At 35.5% G+C, this 17,089-nt stretch overlaps 2 protein-coding genes and 1 pseudogene across 4 annotated transcripts in view; 2 read left to right on the top strand and 1 right to left on the bottom strand.

Moving 5' to 3' along the window:
- LOC143249301 (putative ferric-chelate reductase 1 homolog) overlaps positions 1-7,487 on the bottom strand; it is a 44,630-nt gene extending 37,143 nt beyond the window's left edge. For all 3 annotated transcript variants that reach the window (XM_076498896.1, XM_076498897.1, XM_076498898.1), the window contains exons 1-4: positions 7,349-7,487; positions 6,556-6,663; positions 5,475-5,678; positions 77-178 (exon numbers count right to left, since the gene is read on the bottom strand). In XM_076498896.1, the coding sequence (XP_076355011.1) occupies positions 77-178; positions 5,475-5,678; positions 6,556-6,663; positions 7,349-7,354 (420 nt within the window). In that variant the 5' untranslated portion in view covers positions 7,355-7,487. The remainder of the gene's footprint in view (positions 1-76; positions 179-5,474; positions 5,679-6,555; positions 6,664-7,348) is intronic.
- Positions 3,347-3,466, top strand: LOC143250035 (5S ribosomal RNA; annotated as a pseudogene).
- An 8,892-nt stretch (positions 7,488-16,379) lies between the features above and the next one.
- LOC143249298 (serine/threonine-protein kinase PLK1-like) overlaps positions 16,380-17,089 on the top strand; it is an 87,393-nt gene continuing 86,683 nt past the window's right edge. Inside the window, exon 1 of the mRNA XM_076498893.1 lies at positions 16,380-16,457. The gene's annotated coding sequence lies outside the window, so the exon portion shown is untranslated. The remainder of the gene's footprint in view (positions 16,458-17,089) is intronic.

Here is a 17,089-nt window from a genome sequence, read left to right as displayed (position 1 = left end):
TATTATTCCTGTGATAAATATTTTAATAATAAATTAACTAACAGAAAGTAAAAATATGTACGGTTTACATACTTACTATTTTAACGAGCTCGTTCTTCCTGCCTTTTTCCGGATTCCAGCTTTGCCGTATTTCTACTGCTTTATTCAGGAGAACGCACTGTGTCACGCTGGAAGGACCCTATATTGACGGCATGAAAACAATTCGTTATAGGCTAAAGTTACTCAGATTTAAGTAGCATATCAAAAAGGAAAAGAAATAATAATGTCGAAGAACTGAAATTAATGTCAACCTGAAATGTAATTCTATGTACTATGTAATTATAATGAGATATGCAAGGCAGTGTACGATAAAAATGCCCTTGTATGCTCAAAACAAAGCAGGCGATGTGATGTGATGGCGCCGATATTATTATCCTCATAGGTGCTCTTACTTGTTGGGTATACTGAGAAATTTTTCAGTGATCCCACATATGGAAGGATCCCCGATGAATGTTTTTAATCTACTTAGTTTTCGTATCATTGTGAGGCCCCTTTCACTGAATTCTGCCTGGGGCCCCAGAATGGCTAACACTGTCTGGATTATTAGTACTATATTATTACCGCAATATTAATAACTGTTAATAGTTCTACTGGATCTTTGAAAACCTGTACTTGTTGAGTTTCGGCTTAGAATGTTCATAAAGTAAGTTGCTGTATGTAGAAGCGTATTGACAACAAACTAAGCGACGTATTTTTAAATACCCATTATTCTCTTTTCGTTACAGTTGCAGTTTTCGAGTGTACGTAGGCACCCTTATTTAAAACATCTAAATAATCTAAACCATTATTTGAAAAAAATGTGCATCTGAGTTTACTCGTAACTGGACCGATTGCCATAAATGTGAACATATACCACTGGTGTCCCCAGGGAAGTGGTGTACTGGATCAGCGTTCACAACTGACCCCTATTTGTCATCTATGGAAATCAGTATGTAACGCCCTAGATCGGCATGACAATAGAGGTAATCCTATACACCGTACCTCAAAGAAATACACTTAATTTGCTTTAAAAAAAATTTAAAAATTGCTTATGTTGTAAAACAACAGAAAATGGCCATTATTCCCTTCAAACTTTGCTTTTGTGACCTGGGTAATGAAATCTAGAAATTAACCTACTTTCTATGTAAAAACGAGCAAATTTGTACCTTTTCATTTTCATAAGGTCTGAATAAAACGACATGTGAATCAAGATTTACGTGTATTTATACTAAAGTTATACAAAAATGTTTAGAAGTGAGTAGTTTTTCGAGATTTGCGACTGTAATGTAAATCACTTTCTCGTATCAGCCCCCAAATTAGTCTCCCATCATGTTTTCGTTACACGCTTCTTGGTAGAGGTGTTCAAAGTCCAGTATACCTTGGTGGAAGTGCTCACCTTGTTCCTCTGAGTATGCTCTCATGTTCTCCTTGAATCTCTCAAGGTGAGCGTCAAAGATATGGACTTTCAGGATCATCTTGCAGTCCATTTTGCCGTAGTTCTTCACCAGAGCCTCATCCAGTTCCACATAATTTTTCGGCCTTGTGATTGCTCAAGAAGCCCGAACCACTGCGACAAAGCTGCCCCAAGCTTTTTTTTTTCTTCCTACTGAGCTTCTTGGGGAATTCTATGCACTCCAGAATTTTCTTTGTTTGTGGTCCAACGAAGACACCAGCTTTGACCTTTGCTTCAGACAGCTTAGGGAAGAAGTCTCGAAGGTACTTGAAGGCTGCAGACTCCTTATCAAGAGCTGTGACAAATTGTTTCATGAGACCTAATTTTATGTGTAATGGTGGGAACAACACCTTCTGGAGGTCCACTAGTGGCTCACATTTGACATTGTGCTTCCCCACAGAGAACATGGTCCGTTGTGGCCAGTACTTCCTGTTGTAGGGTGCTGCAATGTCCCTGCTGTCCCAAAGGCAAAGGTAACAGGGAAACTTGGTAAAGCCTCCATGGAGACCCATCAGGAATGCCACCATTTTGAAGTCTCCGATAACCTCCCAGCCATACTCATCATACTTCAAAGCTTCTAGTAAGGTCAGTAAGGTTTTAACGCTGTTGTATTCCTCTTTGAGGTGCACCGAATGAGCCAGGGAAGAGACTGATACTTATTTCCATTATGGAGCAGCACAAGCTTTGAGCCCATCTTGATGAGTGAAGAAGCTTGAAAAATGTCAGTGACACTTCCTCTGACTTGCGACTTGCACACTTTCATCTAACAAATCCCACTCCTTGAGCCTAGATGTCAAAAGCTCGGCATTCAATTTTGTTAGACCAAGATCTCTGATCAAGTTATTGAGGTCTCTTTAGTTGGGATAGTAAGGGTTTCTCTCACCAGCTGCACTTCAGCTGCAGATGCTGTCACAGAGTACGTTTTCGCTCTTATCTTGATAAGTTGGCCACATACATAGCTGAATGCGTCTGGAGAATGCTTGCAGATTCTTGATGCCATCTCTGATAAAATCAGATAGGTCTGTGTGTTCACGTAGGCAGCTAGAACTAAACTGAAGTAGTGAGCCCAGCCCCTGTGTATATATTACTATGGAAAGTTCTTGAAAATTCTAATAAGTTCTAGAAAGTTCTTGAAAATTCTCTATCAGCAACTCAGCACTGAATCTACCTGGAATGTTGTGGAAAATGAGTAAATTTGAAAATTTCATTTCCCAGGTTACAAAAGCAAAGTTTGAAGAGAAAAATATGTCTTTTCCATTTACTTTAGGCATAGGAAACTGGGAAATAACGCTTTCTGCCCAGGAACAAGAAAAAGTAAAAAAATTGTTACATAGTGTAATGAGTAACTTAATATTTTTAACCTGTTACAACACCCCGTGTAAATAATTAGAAAATAAAAAACATTGGGTGAAATAACTAATTTCTGTGTAAAAACATAAGAAACTACTGTAGTAGTTAGTGAGCTTTAATTGCAGTATTAATGCCATTTTAATTTCTATTATTATTTTTATGGGTCACTCGTGTGTTGCTGTTTGAATTAAGAACAAAGCTGCACAATGGGTTGTCTGTGCTGGAAACCTGGTTTCTAGCGTTTTATGTCCGCAGATATACATAATGTTGTATCACTGGGAGGCAACTCGCGTGTTACTTGCAAACACTGTATTGTTTGGTTATTTGTTTTGATGGTTTATGCGCAAAGCTACACGATAGATACCTACACTAGCAATTTCTAATTTTGAACTGATAGAGCAGAGGGAAGGCAAACAGATAACAACACCAATTGCTGCTCTCTAAATTGGTTTAGCTTACTTCTGACCCAAAATCTTTGGGATCTGAAAATCACTCTTATTACACACCCACGGCTCCAGATTTTCAGTCATCATTCATACCACGTGGAAAAGCGCGGGATCTCGTCCAATCACCGAAGCTAAGCTACGTCGGGCCCGGTTAGTACTTGGGAGGGTGACCACCTGGGAATACCGGGTAATTATGACATTTTGGCCCGGCATGGCCAAGCGTGTTAAGGCGTGCGACTCGTAATCTGAGGGTCGCGGGTTCGCATCCCCGTCGCGCCAAGCATGCTCACCCTTTCAGCCGTGGGGGCGTTATAATGTCACGGTCAATCCCACTATTCGTTGGTAAAAGAGTAGCCCAAGAGTTGGCGGTGGGTGGTGATGACTAGCTGCCTTCCCTCTAGTCTTACACTGCTAAATTAGGGACGGCTAGCACAGATAGCCCTCGAGTAGCTTTGTGCGAAATTGAAAAAACAACAACAACCAGATCTTCAGTCCTGCAGGAAATTCGGCCTCGAGAAGAAGAATCATGTAAAATATATTTTTAACAGTGCTTCCACTGACCAGGCACCCAGGATTTGAGCTATATGGCAAATCTTAATACATAAGACCATTTCGGAATGGGCTAAAATTCTACTTTTAGTGTTTTTAGGCTGAAATAATATCCACACGTAGAAGATTTTATGTTGTGTTGACCCGCCCAGCCTCTTGGCTAAGATCAAACATAGTTTGTTATGTTCTTGGCTATTTGTTCCTGTTCTTCTTCCTTGTTTTCAGTATAGATACGAAGGTCTTAACCTTGGTGTCAGTGAATAATTCTCGTCACCTTGAGCGATGTTACTATACCGTTTTCAGTGCAGCTCGCTTACAGTAATGCTGGACAGATCGTACTGTAGGTTCTAGCTGACACCCAGACTTCAATCGATAAAAGTGTCATCTTGCTGTTTCAAAAGCTTGTTCTCCAATCTTCAGTCTCTATTTCACACCTTTGGATGTCATCGACTAACATCAAAGTGCAAATATGACTTCTCTCTGAATTCATTTTTCTGATAGAGCTTTGTCGCTCATCGTTGGCAGACAATGGTTTTGTGTCATCAGATTTCTTACAAATGTCGTTTCCAGTCACGTTCATAAGACCACCTGAATCTCCTAGGAGTAACATGGTGCGTAGAATCCTCAGTAGTCATGCAGAATGTAAGCAGTTGATTCTTCTTGTCAAGAGCACTGAAACGTGGTGTCTTCCATCGAGATTTTTCACTCTCTGGTCCCTTAATTTGTTCTGTGACTGTTTCTTACTTGCTTTCTGTGCCATTTTGACCTCTGGGTCTAAACCGTTGCATCCATACTAATATCGCGTCCTCCGCTGGTGCAGTGGAAAGTCTACGGATTTACAACGCTAAACTCTTGAGTTCGATTCCCCTCGGTGGACTCAGCAGATAGCTCGACGTGGCTTTGCTATTAGAAAACCACACACCCACGATTATTTTCTTATTCATGCTTCCTATATCATTCGTAATATATTTTCCTTAAAAAAAATCCAAAACAATTGTAGTATAAGACATATTTTTTAGATCTAGTAGCACAGTGGTTTGTCTGCGGATTTAGAACGCTAGAAACCTGGTTTCAATATGCATGGTGGGCAGAGCACAGATAGCCCATTATATAGCTTTGTGTTTAATTCAAACTAACAACAACAGTTTTACAATTAACTTCATAATTCTCAAGGCTACTGTTATCTTTTGTGGTTTATCTTAACAAAAGTGTATTATAGTCTTATTCAAGCTCACTTTACCATTACTTTTAATTCTAAGAAAAAGAAACAATACGGCAAAAAGCGTTAATCTACATCTGAACCATGCAAAGCTACAGTGCTTAAACATGCTCATGCAATTTTGGTTTTGATTTCTATCTGCTTTAAAGCACGTTTAACTGTAAACCTAACGCTTGATTCATAGACATTTTTAACCGTCCTCTTGGGATCGCGAGTTGATGTGTGAACGCCAGAACAACCATTCTTTTTCTTTAGGTTGATACGTGAAAGAAGTGAAACTCCTTTATTATAAATATTTGTCTGAAAGGACGTAGTTATTTCTAAAGGATAACGACTAATTTAAACTCTTGATTAAAATTTGCCGTTAAAGCTTTGAGTTATCAATTTTAAATCTTGCAATATCCATCATTTTAAATAGTACTAATAATAACGTACACACCATCTTTCCAGAAATGGACAGTCCCATGGCGAGGTATTTGTTAGACTCTCCCAAGGCACCAGTCATCACAAAATCAATAACTTGATTTCGTCGGACAAACGTTAACAGTATGTCACAATTCTTTTTCGCCACACAATCGTCAGGAATACCAAAACATCCTGTTACTTCACCACAGCCGTCATAAGTGTCCACGTATTGTCTAGTCTATACATATTCAAGAATGATAATGAATCATGGCATCGAATATTTAAATAAACATATCATTGCTTTAAACAAATAATTCACAGTAGCACGCACAATATCGTCATAAGAACTGATACAAACTATTAAATAAGTCTTCCATGCCATTTTAGACAATGCTGTTTGATAAAATCTGTTTTGCTTGATGTGGTATTTTGAAATAACAATGATCCCACAAAAAATGTCAAGGTAAAATTTTAAAATTAAATATAGGTGGTTAAATAACAACTAAAGTAATAAATATATTATTAAAAACAATAGTTACTACTTATTTATTATTGTGATGACAAGCTGAAATTTGTTTTAGCAGTCTATTGTCTCTAGTGTTCCCTATTGGTACAGCGGTAAGTCTACGGACTCACATCGTTAAAATCAGAGGTTCGATTCCCCTCCGTGTACTCGGCAGATAGCCCGATGTGGCTTTGCTATAATAAAACACACGCAAGAAAAACACAGCGGTAAATCTACTGATTTACAACTCTACAATCAGGGGTTTAATTCCTTTCGGAGGACTTAGCAGATAGCCAAATGTGGCTTTGCTATAAGAAAAACACGCACAAACTTGACTCCAGCTTTCATCACTCGCTAATTAAGAATTATAGAAGTTTAAATCGTGACATTGGGTTATTTTTTAAAAACAATATGCACGAAGTTATGAATAAAAAAAATTAATTTGTCATTCTTTCGTATGAGCTTTATCTTTTAGGTTTAGAACTATATAGAGAATTATGATTTGCTTGAGTATTTTTTGATTGATCGATTCTAATAAGGCTAAAAGAAAGAAGCAAACAAACGTGTTTTACATAAACAGATATAGATCTCAAGTAAAATTTATGAGTACCTTTTTAGTGTAAGATGCTTCAACGGCGACACTTTGGTAACATCGAGGAAACAACATCCACATTACTGCTACAAGTGTGTAATAACGAATAGCATCGTGCATAATCATCTAATGATAAAATGAAAGCACAAACGTTGTTTATTAATAATAATAATAAAAGCTTGGCAAAATACGTGGCCCTCGGTAGCTTGTCGATCACTTCACTGTCTCCTTTCTCCGCTTGCCAATATTAATTTGAAGTAATTTTTGAATTATTTAAAATATATCAATATGTTTTCACAGTTACATTGGAGAAAAGTAATTGTATGCTGATAGTTTTAACCATGAAATTAAATTCTAGTATGAGGATAAAATATTATTATCGTCATAGGCAATCATTTTGAGTTTTTACGTTAGGCCTTCAGTTTTGTTATTGCTCATTGTCTCTGTTGGCCAGGCCTGGCATGACCGAGCGCGTAAGGCGTGCGACTCGTAATCCGAGGGTCGTGGGTTCGCGCCCGCGTCGCGCTAAACATGCTCGCCCTCCCAGCCGTGGGGGTGTATAATGTGACGGTCAATCCCACTATTCGTTGGTAAAAGAGTGCCTTCCCTCTAGTCTTACACTGCTAAATTAGGGGCGGCTAGTACAGATAGCCCTCGAGTAGCTTTGTGCGAAATTCCAAAACAAACAAACAAACTCTGTTGGCCAAATTTATCACGAGTACTGACACGTTAATATTCTACACTACTCGTTACAACTGTGAATATACAAACAGAGCCGTATATAATAATACGAAAAGTGCATATAGCTTACCGCCATCTTATGTTTTACGCCTTCCTTAGTTTGAAGTTTTATTTTCACGAGGCTTTATTACCAACGTTTATCACACGATAAGATACTCTAAACCTACAGCACGTGAAAAACTCATGATTAACTTAATCGTATGTTTCGACTAATTTCTAGCAGTCTTAAGGTTATCAGAGAAAAAGTATTTCATGTAACGCTAAACATTTCTCAGAACAATAGCAATGATAACATGTCTTAAAGCCTATTGGCCCACAATATAAAACCAGCAAGTTGTTACTGTTTGTGAAATGTTCCACGTGAAAACAGCTTTAAATAAATTTGCTTTTCCCCTGAGTTTGGTTTGGAATGTATCCTGAGTTTATTTTGAACTGCAATGTGTAATTATGCCCCTACTATTTTGTTTAACAAAGTAGAACTATTGGTTCGTCCCTGAGTCTGTTCGTCCCAATCTTGTGGTCAGAATATCTTAATATTTGGCAGAGGGATTTTGACCAAACGTATATAACATATACTATATACAAATTTGTAGTTCTGATTAACCTTTGAGTGTGATTGGTTAAAGGTCAAGGTCGTTCGTCCACTGACACTCAGAAAATGTTTCGTAACATTGAGGACGTTATTGCATATTAATACGGTTATACATGGTGAATAATATTAGTCAAATTTATGAACGGGTACTACGTGCAAAGTTCTAAAACATATTAACTTTTGCGAATCGTAAATCCAAGGTCAAAATCAATCAAATTGGAGTCTTAAACTTGCAGTGTAACTAGGAGTTATGGTTTTCGGATTTTACTTGATTCAATCCAATTTTCTTCTGAAAACTCCCCGAAGAAGCATAATATTGTATATTAATAAACACATACACATTTGTTTGTGATCCAAACCAGCAGTGTACAGTTGAAATCGACGAAAATAAATTTAGTTACCTGTTTGAAAAGTGTGGGTTCTTGTTTCGATTTTCCAATTATTAGAGCAGTATATAAATTTACATTTTTTGTTTGCAATATAGATGCTACGGTCAATCTTTTCTTTTGATAAAACGGCATGGAGTGAAAATGATAAGTTTTAGTTTTCATTATTTTACGTTATACACAAATTACAAACAAACAAATCTTCAATAAAGGGTAGAAAACACAAATTAACTGTTGTATGCTAAAAGAACATTCTGATATAAATAATGCAAATATTAGATGCAAATATGCCTAAAAATGATAAGTTTTAGTTTTCATTATTTTACGTTATACACAAATTACAAACAAACAAATCTTCACTAAAGGGTAGAAAACACAAATTACCTGTTGTATGCTAAAAGAACATTCCGATATAAAGGTTTTTTTGTTGAGACTGTGGCACTGGGCCTAAAGAAGCAGTTGTTGCATACAAATAGGTGCACTAAATATATCAATTAACAGACAGTATATATATAAGTATTATACAATTTGACATAGATAAATAAATACCTTCTTAGTGCATGTTATATTTCTCTAAAACAAAACGCTGAAAAAGTAAGACGTTCTACAATAATGCAGCTAGTTTTAATGCAAATGCAGGTACGGCAGATGGATAAAGAGGCAGAAGTTCAAAGTACAGTTTACTCATTTGTTGAAACAGTTTCCAAAGCCAGTTTGAATTTCAATGATGGACATTTAGGGAAATTTGTGAAAAATGTTGTCCAGAAACCGGAACAATGCTAAAGTATGCTGGTTTGCAAGAAAATTATTTACCTGAAATCTTTCAGAAACTTGAGACTGAAATCAGAGAGTAAATAAAAAGTTGAAAAGTATGTCTAATTTTGATAAGTCCTAAGATGTACTTGGGAAAACCACAGTTAATACACTAATGTTATATTACAACACTGTAAAAAGAGATCGTGAAACTGAATTAGTAGATATTTCTAATGTTGCTGTCTCAAACAGTGCCAGCTTTTGGTTTGGCACTTATAAAATTGCAGTAATACGAAAAAAGCCATCTGATGTTATTGCTATTGTGTTTGATTCTGCACAGTATTTACAAAATGTGGTTGGTGGTATACGTGTTGGTAAATGTGTCAGTAAATTCCTGCATGTTAAAATTATGACACATTTTATTCACGTTTCTGTTGGCGCTGCGATATCTAAATATACCTAAAAGGTATGACAACTTAACAACGAAGAATGTGGAAACTTGGAAATGAAATGTAATGAAACCCTCAATTGTTGCTCCTACTAGATGATTCAGTTTCTTTGAGAGCCTGTATATTGTTATGTGCATTTAGGGTGACCTGACGGCTTTTCTGAAGAGGCAGGATGTCTTAAACAAACAAAATTAAATAAATCACTATTATCAATCAATTTACCGTTGAAGAAGAAAGGTCCACCTTTTGAAAGTGCTTGGGTTATAGGTTTTTATTCATTTCTATCGAGACTTCTTGAACCTGGTTTTAATTATACAGAAAAAACTGGAGAGGAATGGTACTATGCAACATATGATACACTATATTGTTGAGGTCAAGCTCTTGATTTGCTTGGAACAGAGCAAAGAAGTTCTACCAACAGAAAAGTGCAGTATAATTTCAGGAATACTGTCACTTGAAGAATCTCCTTATGTAAAGTAATCCATTAGCGAATCCTATGCAGTCCTGAGTGAAAAATGGAAAGAACATCTGAAAGAAGTTACGGATGCAAGTAAGAGTCGGAATTTGAAAACAATAAAAAGATGTAGCAATTGAAGTTCTGCACTCAGAATACAGTCAATGCATAGCAGAACCCACTCCAGACAATTCAATATTCGTAGAAATGAGAATATAGAAGCATGCAGTAGTTAGATACCAAACTCTATAAAAAGCAAGATTAATTCTAGTTTGCTTTCGGCTGGAAGTGGAGCAGTAGAGTGTTGTTTCAGTAAATTGTGCTGTATCCAAACACCAGACTGCATTACAGTGATGGAAAATACAATTTGACAACAAATGGTGATATACGTAATGAACATCTGTAACTTCTTGTTTTATTAATGGACCAAAAGACCGCAAAAACTGGTAGCAAAATTAGAATTTTTTCGTTGAAAGCTTTTAATTAGCTGCACTTAACTTTTTTTTTCTTTTCAAACTGAGGTAGTGCCTTTTAGAAGATACTTGGTCGTTGTTTAAGAATGACTTTTTTTAATGACAAAGCAATGTGTTAGCAAAAAAGACAAATATATTTTTTGTGATTTAAATGCAATTTTCTGAGATTGAGAAAATAGTCATCTAAAATAGTTTGTGCTTAAAAGTTTTTTTAATTAAATACATTACAAACTGTTGACAAAACCAAACTAGTAATTTTTCCCTAACTTTTTCAGACTAAATGAGTAATCAGTTTCACTGTGTTCATATTTAACTTTTTGATTTTCTTTCTGAATAAAACTGGATTTCAAACTAAATATCTATTTCTTTCTTTATTATACGAGGTTTGTTCAAAAAATACGCGGACTGTTTGAATTGCGCGGATCCAGTTGGTTCCAGGGGAATCCGCTTGGTGTCGCTAGGTTCGCAAGATCAGCTGATTACGACGCCATTTCCCGATTGCAGATATCTTCATTTGTGTATTAGCTACGCGGTTTTAAATGAAGTGCGATGTTTTCGTTTGGCGGATTTCAGAATGAATGACCTGAAGGAGCAACGACTTGCTGTGAAATTTTGTGTTAAACTTGGAAAATCTGCGACTGAAACTTTTGCTATGTTTAACACGGTTTACGGTGATGTTGCTATGAAGCGTACGGCATGTTTCAAGTGGCATGAACGTTTTAAGGATGGTCGACAGTCCATTGCAGATGGACGTCCTTCCACGTCAACTGACGACCCACACGTCGACAAAATCAACACCCTGGTGCGGGCAAATCGACGTCTGACTGTCAAGAAGCTTGCTGAAGAGTGTGGGATATCAGTTGGATCTGGTTACGAGATTTTGACCGAAAAATTGAAGATGCACCGCGCTGCTGCGAAATTTGTGCCTCAGAACTCGTGAGTTTTTGGCCAAACTCTCGATCACTGTTCTTCCCCACCCCCCCTACTCACCTGACCTTGCTCCTTGCGATATTTTCTTGTTCCCCAAATTCAGAAGACCCTTGAAAGGAAGAAGATTTGAGACGATTCCCGAGATTAAGACAAATGCGACGAAGGAGCTGGAGGACATTACAAAGAAGCGTACCAGGACTGTTTCAACAAGTGGAAACACCGTTTGGATAAGTGTGTGCGTTGGGGAGGAGAGTACTTTGAAGGGGTCCCAGACCTGTAACTTCTAAATAAAGTACATTTTGTTTTATGACGTCTCTCCGCGTATTTTTTGAACAGCCCTCGTACATAAAATTATTTCGGATTTTTAAAAATTACTGACCTGAATTTAGAAAAACATTACTCCTGGGTGTAGCTGTTTTATAAACACAGCTTGTATTTGTTATTGTTTATTTTGTATCATGTTTAGGTTTTGTATAGTTTCCTGCGGTTTTATTTTATTGTATTTGTGATTGTTCTAAATTTATCACAAGTCGTCGTTTGTTTAGATTTCTCAGTTCTGTATTTTGTTTAGGTTTGTTGGGCTGATGACGTCTGTTTTTTTTTTAATAAAGTCTTTCTCCTTGTTTTTTTTTACATATTAAAGCATTATAGCATTTTGTGTTCTTGGAGATGATTGTGAAAATCAAGACTACATCAAACAACATTTACATTTGTCTTTTAAAGTTAATTTATAACAGTTGTCGTTATGTAGACAAGGAAGATAGTTGACTAATGCCACGTTTTACCTTTCTACAACTTAGAAATTAAATACATTGTTGTATCATCGTTTTTTCATTGGTATTTTTTTAATTATCTGATGAAAATAAGTGGAGTTCAAGACCATTCAAATTTTAATAAATTAAATTTTTCTCAGCTTATCTTAACGTCATGGTTAAATTCTACAGCTTCCTCAAGCTTAAAGCAATTACGACCTTAAAAATCAAGTATTCATAGTGTGTGTGTGTTTTTTTTTCACTTTTAGTGTAGATATACTGCATTTATTTATTTTTTCCGTAAACAGGGTATTGTTAGTCACAAACTTCATTTGTTTAATGAAGTGCACTTATCACCATTCTATTGACTTTATTCTTGAGCTAGTCGTAATGTTTCTGAAGATTTCCTTTAAGTTTGCACATTAATGGGTTTTATTGGCCACATCAGACACCTGAAGAAATCACTTTTTTTTTTCTCTGAATAGGAATAACCACACTACAATGGTGACAAGTGCATCTAGGATCATTGGCTCTGTTCAGTAAAGCATGTTAGTCTAGTTCACATTTTGTAAACAGCCCTAAGACCTTTTTAAATATAGATGAGAATGTGCAACCTTCTTTTGTTTCGTGCGAAGCACCTACTTATCAATGTTTTGTTTTCATATCTTGTTATCTAAATATTAGTTTCTTTTTATAGTCACATTTTTTGTCAAGCCTCTTTTCTTGGTTCAGCTTCTTGTTCTTATCTGTGAATACCACAATATCAGATTGCTTTGTATTTGACTTCTTTTGCCCTTCGGTGGTTCAGTGTTAAGCCTTATAATGCTTATAATGCTAAATATTAGGTCTTGATATACGTAGTAAGCAACACAAATAACCGGTTATGTAATTTTATGCTTGGTAATAAATTAATGAAACTTTTATTTTGAAATAACTCCTCAAGGTTGTTGAGTAAACTATGTTTCTCATGATCACTACATTATAAGTTGATTATATCGCTTGTAACAATTGAATTGATAAAAAAAGCCAACTCATTCTACAATGGCTTTAACACCAGGGTAGAATTAAGTCATTGAGTGTTGAATATTACATTGTAGAATACATATAGAAATATTTTTATTTACGACTTTGAATAATAATTTTTAGATGTTTCTAAATACTTGAAAAATTTCTTTACAAATATATGCAGCTAGTCATCATCATCCATCACCAACTCTTGTACTAACGAATAGTGGGATTGATTGTGATTCCCAGCAACCAATTAGCAACCCTCATAGAATTCACCACGATAAAAACAAACTTCATGTTTATCAACCACAACTATATACAAATAAATGGCCTAAGCATGGGCAACCCAGTATCACCAGTTCTAGCCAATATTTTTATAACACAAGTTGAAACACAAGCAATTAACACAGCATTACATCCACCACTAAACTGATACAGATATGTAGATGACACAATTGCAGGATTCATATCTAGAGAACACACACTTAATTTTTTCAATCACATTAACTCTATACATCCCAACATTAACTTCACATGTGAACAGGAAGAAAGCAATCAAATATCTTTTCTTAACCTCAAAATTACAAGAACCGACACACAATTCAAAACAGAAATCCACCGAAAAATCACCCATACTCGACTGTACATTCCTTAGGACTCAGCACATGAAACAAAACAAAAACTCAACATACTAAGAAACCAAATAAACACAGCCATAAAACTATGCTCACCAGATAAAATTAACGATGAATTAGACAAAATAAAACAATACTTCATCAACATCAATAAGTTTCCTCCACAAACCGTAGAAAACATTATACGCACACATCTAGACAGAAAGCAAAATCAACCAACAAAAGTAAATATATCTCATGAATCAAAAAATCACGAAACCATATACTGCTGCATACCATATATTCCCGACATCAGCAGAAAAATACCCAACATTTGGCAAAAACTAGTAACAAAATATGACATTCCAGTTAATACCAAATTTATTCAAAAACCAGGCACAAAACTGAGGTCTATACTATGTAAAAACTACACTGACAAACACCACACCAACATTATTTATAAAATACAATGTGATAACTGCCACGACTTCTATATTGGAGAAACAAGTGGAAAAATGGAAACCAGATTCAAAGAACATAAAAAGTCACCTTCACACGTTTTCGAACACTGCAAGTCAAATAAACACAACATAACCATAGAAAATACTCAAATACTAAATAAAGAAACAAACATAAACAAACGCAAAATTAAAGAAGCCTTACTTATACAACAACTTAAACCCAAAATAAACCAATATAAAGGAACGCCTTTATACCTATATTAATATAATAAAATAAATAAAATTATATATTCAAACATCTAACACCGCCCTCTACATTCCGACACTCAGTTACACAACCCCTTCCAAACATGTGGTCAGTTACTTCTTTCTTTGTGAACCTGACGATGACCGAAGAAGGTCGAAACGTTGTTCGCTCTTCTATGTAAAATATTTTCTCAACCCAAACGAGCCGTTTTTGCATATATATTTCTGTTTTTATTGTTTTTTATAGGTATTTTATGGGTAAAAAACTTAATACTAATAATTAAAAAGGCCATTGTTGTTGAAACTGTATGAACCGTTTAAAATACAATTTTTCCAACCTATCGTTCAATAGAAACTCTGTGGAGGTTACAAACAGGGTTGCCAAGTCCTTTTTTTTATTCAATAGCTTTAATATTACTTGAGAAGTTGCGGATTATAGTTTTTGAGCTTATTTTAAAGGGAAAATACTTGATTTGGTGTTAAAGGTGTGTATCATTAATAAACATCTACACGTATTTACTCTTTTTTTTTTTTTTTTATAAATAACGTTTCTTTAAATCTCCCTCATCAAACTGTATAAGGTAGAGTTCGGCCTGGTTTTTTTGTTTTTTTCAAGCACGCCTGAATATAAATAATCAGTATGTAGTGTATGCGCATTAATTAGAGTAATGAATTCGCTTGTCTCACTCTTAGCACTTGATGGCTGGTGCACAACATTAGTTCAGTTGAAAAGAGCGAGGGCCTGGCATAGGGGTTAGAGCACTCAAATCGCAAGCTGAGGATCGCGGGTTAAAATCTCACCCCCATAAATGTTCACTCTTTCACCCGCAAGGGCATCATAACGTTACAGTCAATCCCACTATTCGTTGGTAGAGAGTAGCTTAAGAGTTTGAGGGATTGATTAGGTACCTTTCTTCTAGCCTATTGCTTCAAATTTATGAACAGCTAATGCCAATTGCCCTCGAATAGTTTTGCGCAAAATTTAAACAAACAAAGCAAACAGCGAGCGAATAAAGTTTACACTGTTGTAATATTATTATTTCGTGGGATGAATATTTTAAATCATCTGAAGGAACTAACCTAACCTCCAGTCCACAAAACAATTGCAAATTAGTTATATTTCTTCCCGAACGTTCACATAAACTGCCTTCACTGCATACAGTTTGTGCATATTTACAAATGAAGCTAACTGCAACATACGTAAAAATTAACTTGTATCAAAGTAACTCTACGCACGATAGCTAACACAGATTCATAAATCACACTGACTGATCCGTTATACTAGTCAGAAAACAGTTTTCTTTTTTATGCTTCACTGTAAAATTACTTAGCTTGTTTGTTGGCTTATCCATATTTATATCTAAACCTTGTTCTAGATATTTTGCAAAGCCTCTTGGTTTTAGTGACTTCAATTTAAATTTTTTTTTTTTTTATTTCGCGCAAAACTTCTCCGTGGCTATCTGCACTAGTAGTCCCTATTTCAGCAGTGATGGACTAGAACGAATTCAGCTATTCAATACCTACAACCATCAACTCTTTTACCAATAAATTGTGGGACTGACATCTACTTTATAATGCCTTCACGGCTGAAAGGACGGGCATGTTCGGTGACAGGAGTTCGAACCCAAGACTTTCAGATAATGAGTCGAACGCCCTAACCACTAGCCCCATTAGTCTAGAATATTCCAGACCTGTTCTTACAAACTTGCGTGACCTTAACGTTATCCGGCCTGAAGCTAATATCTAAATTTGAACACACAAACGTTTACAACAGTAATTTGTAGTGTTCCGACACCGTCATCTATAAAGAAATCAGAAGCACCTACCAAGGCTTGTTTTTGTTGTTTTTTTCATTCTGAAAAATAACATCTAAACCTACCTCTGTAACGTGTTATATTGTTTTATCGGTAAATTATTTATTTTGTGTTATTATAGCTCAACATTATTTTACGTTAGTTGGTCAGTGAGTGGCTTGTTTTCAGAGCCTCGACATCGATTATTTAAGTAGTCGAGCTTACATTTACAAAGCTTATTACAAGTCAATTTATGAGTGTGAATATGGTACGTTTAGGACATTATTTTTTGAATGTATATTTTGAGCAGTTAGAAACAAATTTCAAGTACGTGTTCGTTTATTGTTAATCACAAAGGTATACTAAAAGATATTTGTGTTGTTCCCACCACAGGTATCGGAACTCGGTTTTAAGCATTAGAAATATAACTTTATAAGCCTTCAGACTAACTACTGTGCCATCAGAGTAAGGGGATGCTTTATAACTCGAATGCTATTTCCAAGTATTTGTGCATTTTATTACCGGAAATAGATATGTTTGAATAAGTTATTACTGTAACAAATACTGATCAATAATCAAGTGTGTAATACTAGAAACTAAACGAATTAGGGTAATATGTATTACATTTTTTAACTCAGTAATTTATACTACAAATATTAGTTTAGAACTGTAAGTGTTTATAACCTGTTATAAACCATATTCTATAAGTTATAATTTATGCGTTTGCTTGAGGACACTCAAAAAGAAATTATGTAATAATATAGAAATTTGGTGGGATTTGGAAAAACGAAAATACGTTTAAAATGTCGGTAATCAGTATTTGAAGTATTCATTGAAATATTTAGTGAATGATTCAGCAAGGTTTATTTATAGATTCTGTTGATTAATTAGCAAGGAAAT

Source organism: Tachypleus tridentatus, chromosome 4 (genome assembly GCF_004210375.1).
Source record: "Tachypleus tridentatus isolate NWPU-2018 chromosome 4, ASM421037v1, whole genome shotgun sequence".
NCBI classification, from domain to species: domain Eukaryota; kingdom Metazoa; phylum Arthropoda; class Merostomata; order Xiphosura; family Limulidae; genus Tachypleus; species Tachypleus tridentatus.
This window is presented reverse-complemented; position numbering and strand designations above follow the sequence as displayed.